General features: G+C 44.3%; 1 protein-coding gene across 8 annotated transcripts in view; it reads right to left on the reverse strand.

Annotated features, from left to right (window-relative positions):
- Window positions 1-12,565, reverse strand: part of EFR3A (EFR3 homolog A) — a 226,565-nt gene that overhangs the window by 5,152 nt on the left and 208,848 nt on the right. For all 8 annotated transcript variants that reach the window (XM_075581953.1, XM_075581960.1, XM_075581966.1 and 5 more), the window contains 2 exons: window positions 7,277-7,322; window positions 3,987-4,090 (listed from right to left, as the gene is read on the reverse strand). In XM_075581953.1, coding sequence (XP_075438068.1) covers window positions 3,987-4,090; window positions 7,277-7,322 — 150 coding nt within the window. The remainder of the gene's footprint in view (window positions 1-3,986; window positions 4,091-7,276; window positions 7,323-12,565) is intronic.

Here is a 12,565-nt window from a genome sequence, read left to right on the forward strand (position 1 = left end):
GGGGTGGGAAAGAGAGGATGAGGTGGAAAGAGAGGATGGGGTGGGGAAGAGAGGATGGGGGGTGGGGAAGAGAGGATGGGGGGGTGGGGAAGAGAGGATGGGGGGGGTGGGGAAGAGAGGATGGGGGGGGTGGGGAAGAGAGGGTGGGGGGCGGGGAAGAGAGGGTGGGGGGCGGGGAAGAGAGGGTGGGGGGCGGGGAAGAGAGGGTGGGGGGCGGGGAAGAGAGGGTGGGGGGCGGGGAAGAGAGGGTGGGGGGCGGGGAAGAGAGGGTGGGGGGCGGGGAAGAGAGGGTGGGGGCCGGGGAAGAGAGGGTGGGGGCCGGGAAAGAGAGGGTGGGGGCCGGGAAAGAGAGGGTGGGGGCCGGGAAAGAGAGGGTGGGGGGCAGGGAAGAGAGGGTGGGGGGCGGGGAAGAGAGGGTGGGGGGCGGGGAAGAGAGGGTGGGGGGCGGGGAAGAGAGGGTGGGGGGCGGGGAAGAGAGGGTGGGGGGTGGGGAATAGAGGGTGGGGGGGGGGGGGAAGAGAGGGTGGGGGGGAAGAGAGGGTGGGGGGGGAAGAGAGGGTGGGGGGTGGGAAAGAGGATGGAAGGTGGGAAAGAGGATGGGGTGGGGAAGAGGGGAGGAACGAGAGGAGGGGAGGAACGAGAGGAGGGGGAACCGAGAGGAAGGGGGGACGAGAGGAAGGGGGAACGAGAGGAAGGGGGAACAAAAGGGAGGGGGAACGAGAGGGAGGGGGAACGAGAGGATGGGGTTAGGAAAGAGAATGGGAGGGGGGAACGAGAGGAGGGAGTGGGGAAGAGAGAATGGGGGAGTGGGGAAGAGAGAATGTGTGGAAGAGATGGGGTGGGAAGAGGATGGTGGCAAAAGAGAGGATGGTGGCAAAAGTGAGGATGGGGCAAAAGAGAGGATGGGGCAAAAGAGAGGATGGGGGCAAAAGAGAGGATGGGGCAAAAGAGAGGATGGGGGCAAAAGAGAGGATGGGGCAAAAGAGAGGATGGGGGCAAAAGAGAGGATGGGGGCAAAAGAGAGGATGGGGGCAAAAGAGAGGATGGGGGCAAAGAGAGGATGGGGGCAAAGAGAGGATGGGGCAAAGAGAGGATGGGGCAAAGAGAGGATGGGGCAAAGAGAGGATGGGGGTGGGAAAGAGAGGATGGGGTGGGAAAGAGAGGATGGGGTGGGAAAGAGAGGATGAGGTGGAAAGAGAGGATGGGGTGGAAAGAGAGGATGGGGTGGGAAAGAGAGGAGGGGGGGGTGGGGAAGAGAGGATGGGGGGGTGGGGAAGAGAGGATGGGGGGGTGGGGAAGAGAGGGTGGGGGGCGGGGAAGAGAGGGTGGGGGGGGGGAAGAGAGGGTAGGGGGGGGGAAGAGAGGGTGGGGGCCGGGGAAGAGAGGGTGGGGTCCGGGGAAGAGAGGGTGGGGTCCGGGGAAGAGAGGGTGGGGTCCGGGGAAGAGAGGGTGGGGGCCGGGGAAGAGGGTGGGGGCAGAGAAAGAGAGGGTGGGGGCCGGGAAAGAGAGGGTGGGGGCCGGGAAAGAGAGGGTGGGGGGCGGGGAAGAGAGGGTGGGGGGCGGGGAAGAGAGGTTGGGGGGCAGGGAAGAGAGGGTGGGGGGCGGGGAAGAGAGGGTGGGGGGCGGGGAAGAGAGGGTGGGGGGGGGAAGAGAGGGTGGGGGGGGGAAGAGAGGGTGGGGGGGGGAAGAGAGGGTGGGGGGGGAAGAGAGGGTGGGGGGTGGGAAAGAGGATGGAAGGTGGGAAAGAGGATGGGGTGGGGAAGATGGGAGGAACGAGAGGAGGGGGAACCGAGAGGAAGGGGGGACGAGAGGAAGGGGGAACGAGAGGAAGGGGGAACGAAAGGGAGGGGGAACGAGAGGGAGGGGGAACGAGAGGGAGGGGGAACGAGAGGATGGGGTTAGGAAAGAGAATGGGAGGGGGGAACGAGAGGAGGGAGTGGGGAAGAGAGAATGGGGGAGTGGGGAAGAGAGAATGTGTGGAAGAGATGGGGTGGGAAGGGGATGGTGGCAAAAGAGAGGATGGTGGCAAAAGTGAGGATGGGGCAAAAGAGAGGATGGGGGCAAAAGAGAGGATGGGGCAAAAGAGAGGATGGGGGCAAAAGAGAGGATGGGGCGAAAGAGGATGGGGCGAAAGAGGATGGGGCGAAAGAGGATGGGGCGAAAGAGGATGGGGGAAAGAGGATGGGGGGAAACAGAGGGTGGGGTAAAGAGAGGGTGGGGTAAAGAGAGGGTGGCGTAAAGAGAGGATGGGGTAAAGAGAGGATGGGGTAAAGAGAGGATGGGGTAAAGAGAGGATGGGGTAAAGAGAGGATGGGGTAAAGAGAGGATGGGGGAAAGAGAGGATGGGGAAAGAGAGGATGGGGAAAGAGAGGATGGGGGAAAGAGGATGGGGAAAGAGAGGATGGGGAAAGAGAGGATGGGGGGAAAAGAGAGGACGGGGGGAAAGAGAGGACAGGGAGAAAGAGAGGACAGGGGGAAAGAGAGGACGGGGGAAAGAGAGGACAGGGGGAAAGAGAGGACGGGGGAAAGAGAGGACGGGGGGAAAGAGAGGACGGGGGGAAAGAGAGGACGGGGGAAAGAGAGGACGGGGGGAAAGAGAGGACGGGGGAAAGAGAGGACGGGGGAAAGAGAGGACGGGGAAAGAGAGGATGGGGGAAAGAGAGGATGGGGGGAAGAGAAGATGGGAGAGAGGATGGGGAGGAAGAGAAGATGGGGCGGAAGAGAAGATGGGGCGGAAGAGAAGATGGGGCGGAAGAGAAGATGGGGCGGAAGAGAAGATGGGGCGGAAGAGAAAATGGGGGGGTGGGGAAAGAGAAGATGGGGAAGAGAGATGGATGGATTGGGGGGGGGGGGGAGGAGATAGTTCATAAATCGGGGGAGCGGGGCACAGTTGGTGGAATTTGCCCCGGGCGCAAATACCTATTTCAGCCTTCAGGTAAATTACTAAATCACTCTCCCCCTCCCTCTGTTTAAACCCTCACCCCCCACATATTTCAGGTTGTGAAGACAATTACTTGAAAAGTTTGAAAAAAATAAATACAATTATCACAAAGCTAAAAAAAATAAAAAATGCAAATGTCACGTTTGCACATTTCTAATTCTTATACAAATTGATAAGAATTATCACATTCAAAACTTTAAAAACAAATTACTCTTAAAATATACAGATCAATAAAACACATTCACAATTGATACAAAATGAATTTTTCAATGATACATTAAAGATCGTCATCCAATATACTACCCTGACTAAAACTTCGGCCTCAGTAAACAGCATTTTCTTTCAGAACAAAATTAAGGTAGAAGGGATACCTTTAATGGCTAACAAGGGGTTACACAAAGGGCAGACTTTCAGGACTACTAAGGTCCCATCTTCAGGCAGGGGCCTGAAGTCCTGAAGGTTTGCATTCTTAACCATTAGTTAGTAATTAAAGGCTTCATTTCTACCTAGTCCAGAGGTTCTCAACTCCAGTCCTCAAGACCCCCAACAGGTCAGGTTTAAAGATATCACTGCTTCAGCACAGGTGGCTCAGCCTTTGACTGAGTCACCTGTGCTGAAGCAGGGATATCCTTAAAACCTGACCTGTTGGGGGGGAGTGGGAGGTCTTGAGGACTTGAATTGAGCACACCTGTTCTAGGCCGCGATTATACAGAAAGACGCATGCGCGGTGAAGAGCACCCCCCCCCCCCCACAACCATAGAGTCATTCTGTGAAAACTATGGAGGGGGATTCAAATTAAACCACCACAAAATGCCCATATTCAGACAAATAGGAAACACGATTCAAATAAGTTCAATAATGACAATTTACATGTGGTTTACCGGGCACAAGCACAAATTGGGTATTAAAAAGGGAGCTTAACTCTAATATTGTCACCCACCATATTGTACAACATTTAAAACCACCTTACTGTAATAGTTAAAATACAAAGTATACAGCTTTCTTGTTTTTCATTGCAGTATTCTGAACACAAAGTCGCACTTACTTTGGTTTCACACTGAGCAGCAATTTCTTCAAATGGTGCTTTCTGGAACTTTTCTATTACAAGACGCCTCTTCTCCTTCTCTTGTTCTTCCATCCCCGTATTATCTATATAAAGATCACAATCATGGCATGAATGCATTCTTCAAGCTATTGTTAATGTTATCTCATTGTGAGCGTAACCCTTCACCATTCATTGCATACCCCGCTGGCAGCACAGGGGTTAACATTTCCTATAATTAACATGTTTATCCCACGTCCTGTATATAGCAACAGGAAAACCGTAAGTGAGGGATATCTTAACAGTGGTTTTTGTAACAAATGAACTAAAGCACCAACACCCTGGTTCAGGAACTGTTGGGAAATACGGTATGAGGCAGAATTGCATTCGATTACCGCTTTAAACGTAGATTTGATCTCAATCTTGGCAACAAGATTGAGGTATCTAAAAAACATTGAAGCAGCAATAGAGGTTTAATTTACTATTTTTTAATCACAGGATTGAAGAAGGGGGTCTCCGGTACTGAACTATGTTCACTTCAGCTCTGGTTAATCCAGTGTTTCCAGAGATACTCATCTCCGTAGGTGCTGCCGGTATCTATAGAGGCAGAGAAACTGTGTGCCTAACATAATGACGGCGTTTAAATGTACCAAGGGCCAATAGGAAGCCGTGACATCACCTGTTACAGCTTCCTATTGGCTCCCATGAGAAGGACATTTAAACTCCACAGTGATACCGGCAGCCCCCACGGAGGTATCTCTGGTAGCAGGGGGACTGTTCAGCTACAGAGTCCCCCCTCCTTTAAACCTGTAATAACAAAATGTAAAAAAAAAAAAATTAAACCTATATTGATGCTTTAGTCCAGGGTAGCAATTTAGGTCATGTGTTTTTGTTTTTAAACAATCAAAACTGCTATACAGTCATGGATCCAGTTAGAAAATGTAACTTTGCTTAAAGACTCTTTCACAAAAGAAATATTCTCCAAGTGTTCACTATGAGAATGAGTAATAATTCTTGCTCGTTGGCTATGAACTATTAGCTTTCCTGGTCCTAAAAATGAGGTATTAAACAAACTGGCACCAACATATTCTACAGCACGGTCGAATGAATGAGACAGTGATGCACAAATAAACTAAAAATAAATTAAAGTACAGACATTTTTGGTTGAAACATTACTTAATTAAATCCTTAAAAGGAGCCTTTTTTGAAAAAGGCAAATGGCAAATCTAGGTGACAAGTAGGGAAAGATCCTGAAATTATATTCAAAACAATTAAAAATAATGTCAATTTACAACTAATTTGGTTATGTGCCCTATTGACCAAGAATGCACCTCCTGCTATTCTCTTTAAGCTCCCATGACAGCATAAGCTGAGGGAGTGGCTCAGTGAGTAAAGGCACAAATTCTCGTGATCCTGGTTAAAATCCCGGTGTCAGCTCCTTGTGATTTTGGGCAAGTCACTTTATTTCCCTGTGCTTCAGGCACCAAAAACAGATTGTAAGTTCATCTGGGCAGGGACCTTGTCTGCAAAAATCCTATGCACAATGCTGCTTACTGCGTACTACAGCATACTGTAATTGTGATGCGTTTTTAGTCCCATTGGGAGAAAAGTGCTTTATGAAATCAAAGTTATTATTATTATATTCCATATGTAACCCATACTACTTCCAACCTTTATTAATTCCTTAGCGGACTAGAGAAAGTCAGACATGACTGTGAAATGCCTGAAGAAATGCTTATTGACACTACTCTAGGAACATAAACCTAATAAGGGAATCATGTGCCATCATGGAAGTGTACAGGAAAAGAGCATACTGTAGTGTTAAGTAAATACTCAGTTTCCTGGGCATTCTTCCTTTGCAACACATGTATGGGATATACCATAGCAATAAAGAATATTATAGGCTAAAGCTGGTAAATTACGGGCATTATTGAAATCCCTGCTCTCTGATAGGATAATGTCCGGAATTTTAACCAATCAGTAATGGCCTGGAATTTTTTGCACCCAGCCAAGTTTTTCAGCCAATTAGCTTTCAGTTCTCATTCACAAAGACTGAAAGTAGCACTCAGTCAGGGGAGCTGATTGGATAGGAGGCAGCCACAAGGCACTGACTCCTCCCCCTCCCTGCCGAGAGCTCCGTACACGAGAATTTCCCAACAGTTCCTGAACCAGGGTGTTGGTGCTTTAATTAATTTGTTACAAAAACACGGTTTAGATATCCCTCACGTATGGTTTTCCTGTTGCTATATACAGGACGTGGGATAAACATGTTAATGATAGGAAATGGAAATGTTAACCCCTGTGCTGTCAGCGGGGTATGCAATGCATGGTGAAGAAACAGCTGCTACTTTCAAATCCGTATGTGACCTGTCCAAACATCTATTGATAAATCTGGTATTTCTAGGTTTTTCCCATCATCTTCAAAGAGAAACACACAAATTGGTTTGAGCATACATCATCAACCAATTGGAACCTCCTACATGTTAGCTATGGGTTTAGAGAACACATTAAACTAGACAGATTGTTAGTTCGTTATGAGAGGAGTAGAGAAGGAGAGAAGGAGTAGAGAAGGAGAGAAGAAGAGAGCTCATAGAAGGTAAATATGATCAGAATTCTTGTGCACTTGTAAATCTGTATATATATGTGTGTTTTATAACAATGTATTGTTAGGTAGGATGAACTGTATTATTAGGCCTGTAATAAGTACAAACCTTGTAAGGAAGTATATGTAGTATTATCGTGTAAGTCTTATATTTTGTTATTGTTCTAATAAATATCGTTTATATAATTGAAGCCTCTCTATCGTGTCATAACTCTCATAAACCAAGGCCATGCAGATGTGAATTTGTTTCATATTGGAACAAATATCTACACATTTATCTCCCTAAATAATAGTTTGCCATATAATTATATTAATTATTATAAGACAGCAATACTTTTATAGATGAATACACTATAAATCCATCTATGTTTCTGGATAAGGCTAAACATTATAGGTAGCTCGTGACCTCCATGGTCGGGTGGCACGGCACTAGAAGACAGTTTGTTTAGCTACATCGGTAAAAAAAACAAACAAAATCCCTTAAGCTAGAAGGGGGAACCAGGCAGAATATCCTCTGTACCTCGATCACCTACCAATGAAAGGAAGTATGCGCAGCAGTGGGAAGATGCCAAGGAATTAACACGTTATATATGTTCAAAATCATTGTGGTGATATCAGGTATTATCACTTCTATAAAAGTTAATGTATATTGGCAATTGATAAAAGGGGGGGGGGGGGATAATTTTCTTACCAATTGCCTTTTTCAGTGCTTCAAATGTAATTTCTTCAGTGTATACCTGAAATAAAACACAAATTCTTCTAAAATACTGTAAAATCAGAGGTTCAAAGTTAACATCTAAGGTACGTATTATACAATGTTCAAGCCACACAAATTAAAAGCTAAAAGGAGTATGCTTTGAAGCATCACCATTTTTTTCCCCATGACATATACTGATTTCTTTTGCAGATCCTCCTTTTTTTTAACTGCAAAGAAAAAACGATGCTGGCCCTGCCAACTATATGATAAATTGCTTAAAATATGTGCATTATTTAAAGGTTTAAATCCATGTAACCAACTGGAAAACATACTTTTGTACTTCATTTGACAGTCTCAGAAATAAAGTGAAAAAAATCAGCTCTCTAAATCGTGTATAATATAGTACATCTAAATCCTTCAACCATGTGTATATATTCACATGAGAATTAGTGAAAACACAAGAAAGTGACTTAGTGAATTACTAATGCTGTGAAAAGTGGGACAGTGAAAATTATAATATAATAAAACCTTTGTGATACAAATATAAGAGACTGCAGCTGTAAATCATCAGATAGCTCGACATCCAATAGTGCTAGTAAAATAGAAAGAAAAAAACAGCGCACAACTAATAGTGTAAATATATTCAATTATATTGAAAAAATGAAGTTGAAAAATCTGCACGTTCATCAATACTTAGAAGTAAAGGCAATACATGAATTCTGGCACGTTACCAACAACAGCATTCAGCATAATGTGGTTTAGTGGGCAGTGATGAACTCTGACTATTAAAATGCTCTGTTGCACATGTGAGTTTTCAGATGGGTTTAGAATATTTATTTAATTTATAAAATGTTTTACCAGGAATAATACTTTGAGAGTTACCTCCCGTTTTCAAGTACGTACTGGGTACAGAGTTATGATGACAATACATGGTTACAAATACATAGTTACATTAAATGAACAGGGTTATACATTATATACAAGACATTGCATACACAGTTAAAGATAATATATGTTATAGGCGTATGTAACAGTTACAGACCAGATTAAAATGTGAGATAGCTTTAATTTTGAAAGAATTTCCAGTGGCGGATGAGAGTCTCGGGTAGATTATTCCAGTTGTGAGGTGCACGGTAAAAGGAGGAGCGGTCGGATACTTTGTTGAACCTAGGGAATGTTAACAGTCTTTAGGAGACAGATCTCAGGTGATAAGTGCTGCATGTAGTAGGGGTGAGTAGCTTGTTCAGATAGGCTGGTAGTTTGCCCAGAAAGTACTTAAACGAAGATTTAAACTATTTCCCCATCTATTCTCTTTAGTTTGTTATCAAGAAACAGAAACTAAATAGAATAGACAGAGATGGGGAAATAGCAAGGAGTCATGGAAGTAGAATAGGGGCAAGTGGGAGTTTAGCAAGCAGCGAGACACTCATATTAAATACAGATAATACTAGAAAACTTCTAAAAACTAAGCCCAATTGCATAGAAAGACAGGAGTAGATAAGATAATAGTAGAGGCTGAAAAAAAACTTAAATGCATGCTTGCTAATGCAAGAAGCCCGACAGATAAAATGGGGGAGCTTGAGTGAATATGGGGGAGCTTGAGTGAATAGCCACAGGGGAGCAGCAGTATGATATCATAGGCATTACTGAAACATGGTGGGATGAAACCCAAGACTGGGCAGTTAATTTAGAGGGTTAGAGGGTGCAGTATGTTTATATGTTAAACCAGATCTAAAACCTGTGATGAAAAGTTCAGTCCGCGCTCTGGCTCTTTAAACCTGGAATGTTGATCCCTCTCTGTTCTTTTGCTGCTCTCGTGTTTTGAGGTGTCTCCCCCACCTCCAAATGTGGCTTCCACCGGAAGACTCCGACGGCGATACCAATGTCAGTAAAAGAGAAAAAAACACAAAAGCGCACCAAGATGAGAGATGTAATTTGTATTACCAAAAATAAAAATAGTAATAACTTACATATAAAATTTCTTTAATGATCCCCGATTCTGACGTTTATCACAGGAGTAGGGCATCACATAGGGAATATAAAGCCAGTCTCAGTCCTGGGAGATCAGTCCCGCGCGCTGGGGCTGTCTCCGTTATGTCTCCTATCCTCCACGTGTAGTAGCGTGGTGAGGAGTGTAGCGCGGTGAGGAGTGTAGCGCGCATGCGCAGGAACCGGAGCCCTCTATAGGTGTCCTTAGGATGCCTGTCCGTTTTTGATAACGTAGAAACGATCGGGAACGGGCAAAAACGATACACTTGAATGTGTACTGGTGGTGGATAATGAAACCGCCAGCCACAATAGTCGCGACGCGTTTCGTTTACCAAAGTAAACTTCTTCAGGACTGAGACTGCCCTTATATTCCCTATGTGATGCCCTACTCCTGTGATAAACGTCAGAATCGGGGATCATTAAAGAAATTTTATATGTAAGTTATTACTATTTTTATTTTTGGTAATACAAATTACATCTCTCATCTTGGTGCGCTTTTGTGTTTTTTTCTCTTTTACTGACATCAGATCTAAAACCTATTATAAGGGGAGATGTTGATGAAGGGAATGATGAAAATGTAGAGACATTGTGGATAGAAATTAGCAGTGGAGGTAAAAGTACAAAGAAAATGTTTGTAGGGATATGCTATAAAACACCAAATATCTGAGATTGAGGAAGCCAAAATACTTTTGCAAATGGAGACGGCATCAAAACTAGGTCATGTTTGCATAATGGGGGATTTTAATTATCCAGACAGCCTAGGGCAATGAGATTAGCATTACAATTAAAGGAAACAGGTTTTTGAGAGTGCTTAAAGAATTACATGACCCAAATTATTGAGGCACCACCCAGGAGAGGGGCAATACTGGATTTGGTCAAATCAAACAATGTAGAAATAATAACAAATATTGAAGTCCGGGAAAATTTGGGAAACCGTTATCATAACACAGTGGTCTAATTTGAAATATATTATCAAAGACAATATTATCTGGGTTCAACAAAGACTTTAAACGTTAGAAAGGTAGATTTGAATAAACTGAGGACTAATCCAAAAGGAAGTAATTGGGATGATGATCCAAATGACATTGTGGGGTCACATGAGTCTGACATCAGAAAACACCATAGAAAAGGTAAGGGGGCGAGAGCAGGTAGGGGGGTGCAGACAAAAAAGTGTGCTCACTCCTGCCTTAAGGTTGGAGGAAAGGAGATTTCACCAGCAACAAAGGAAAGGGTCCTTTACAGTAAGGGCAGTTAAAATGTGGAATTCATTACCCATGGAAACTGTGATGGCATATACAATATTTGTTAAAAAAAAAAAAGGTTGGACATCTTTTTAGAAAGGAAGGTATACAGGGATATTCATAATAAGTAAACATGGAAGTCAGGAAGCAATTTTTTTTCCCCCTCATGAGATCTCATTAGATTATATTTCATTGGGGGGGTTTGTTTGCCTTCCTCTGGATCAAGATACAGCAAGCACAAATATAGGATAAAGTATCTGTCGTCTAAATATAGCATAGGTTGAACTGGATGGACACATGACTTTTTCAACTTCATCTACTTTGCAACTATGTAACTACTTGAAGGCAAGACAAGAAAAATGAACTTTGCGCCTAGACTCAAGTGATGGCCAATCTAGTTCTTTGAGAATTTCGCAGTGATGTGTGTTGTTGTTACATTGGAAAAGCGGCATATTGAGTTGTAGAGGGTGTCTTGTTTGCTAAGGTGAGTTTGCGGTGCTGTACCATATACTATGTCCCTATAGTTTATAACTGGCATCAGCATCTGCTGTGCGATGGGCTTTCTGACCAGCTGACTTAGGGAAGATTTGTTCCTATAAAGTACAACTAGTTTGGCATGGGTTTTGGATGTCAGAGTACCAATGTGCAACCCAAACGTTAGAGAGAGAAGGTGCAAGGTGGACATTGAGAGGGAGGGATTTCGAGAGTTTGTGTACAGCATGTGAGAAGGGTTTCAGGCATATGAGCTGTAGTGACACTGGAGGTAGGGAGAAGACATGAGAAGAGCATAGAGAGGTATAGCGAGAGAGTAAAGCGGAGATATGAGGAGAAGGGGAGTAGAGAGCCCTAAAAAGATTCATTTTGCAGTGAATGCAGTTTAATAGGAAGCCAACAGAGTTTTTGGGATACAAGGAGAGATGATCCAGATGGGGAGTAAGGTTATTCAGAGAACAGCATTTTTATAAATGAAAGAGTTGCAGTAATCTGGACGGGAGAAACCGAGGACATATTTTAGTAGAAGAGAAACCGAGAAATGGTCATATTTTTGCAATATTAAAGAGAAGGAAGGGCCAAGATTTAGCAATAGCATTAAGGTGAGGGGGACTTGGAGTAGTGGATGGATTGTAGTGTTACAGACTAACAGAAAAAAGCACAATGAGGCTGGATTTACAGTAGGTGGTATTATGAACATCTTTTACATATTCCGTTTAAGGCATCTAGCTTCCGTCCAGGTGGAGATTGCTGTGAGACAGTTGAAGACCTGGGACTGTACTGCAGATGTGAGGTTTGGTGTGGATATAGTTGTGTCATGTGAACTAATAAGGTCACCATGAGAGTATATAGAAATAAAAGAGGAGAGGTCATTGAACAAAGTCCAGAGGAAGAAAAGGCGTTCGCAACAGATAAAGTAAAGGAACAAAGACTGTAGACAGGTCGACTAGTATGAGAAGGGAGTAATGTCCTTTGGATTTAGCAATGTGGAGCTTGTATTTCAGTTGAGTGAGCGAAAATCTGATAGGTGAGGGTCTAGGAGAAAATATGAGCTTAGGAAAGAAAGCATGTTGGAGGATACAACCGTTCCAGAATGTTAAAGGCAAAAAGCTGGAGACCGACACAGTGATCGTTAGATGGGTTAGTGGGAGTGAGAGGTGAAAGGAAATGGGAAGCAATGGGATCAAGTTGGCAAGTAGTAACAGAGATACAGTACTTCCTCCTCTGTTACGTGGGAAGAAGCATCAAGAGTAGATGAGGAGGGATTGAGAATAGGAGTAGAGAAAGGCCCAGAGGGTACCCATCATCTGATCCAGTCCACCTGGTCTGTTAAGTTGGCAACAAACATTTGTGGAGAGATGGAAAGCGAGATAGTTAGTAGGTGGTTTAAGAAAAACGTTAAACACAGAGAAAATGTGTTGTGGGTTTGAGCCGAGTCTTACATAGTTACATAGTAGATGAGGTTGAAAAAAGACGTACGTCCATCAAGTTAAACCTATCCTAAATTTAGACAACAGATACTTTATCCTATATCTATACTTATTATTGATCCAGAGTAAGG

This window comes from Ascaphus truei, chromosome 2 (assembly GCF_040206685.1).
Source record: "Ascaphus truei isolate aAscTru1 chromosome 2, aAscTru1.hap1, whole genome shotgun sequence".
Lineage (NCBI taxonomy): Eukaryota > Metazoa > Chordata > Amphibia > Anura > Ascaphidae > Ascaphus > Ascaphus truei.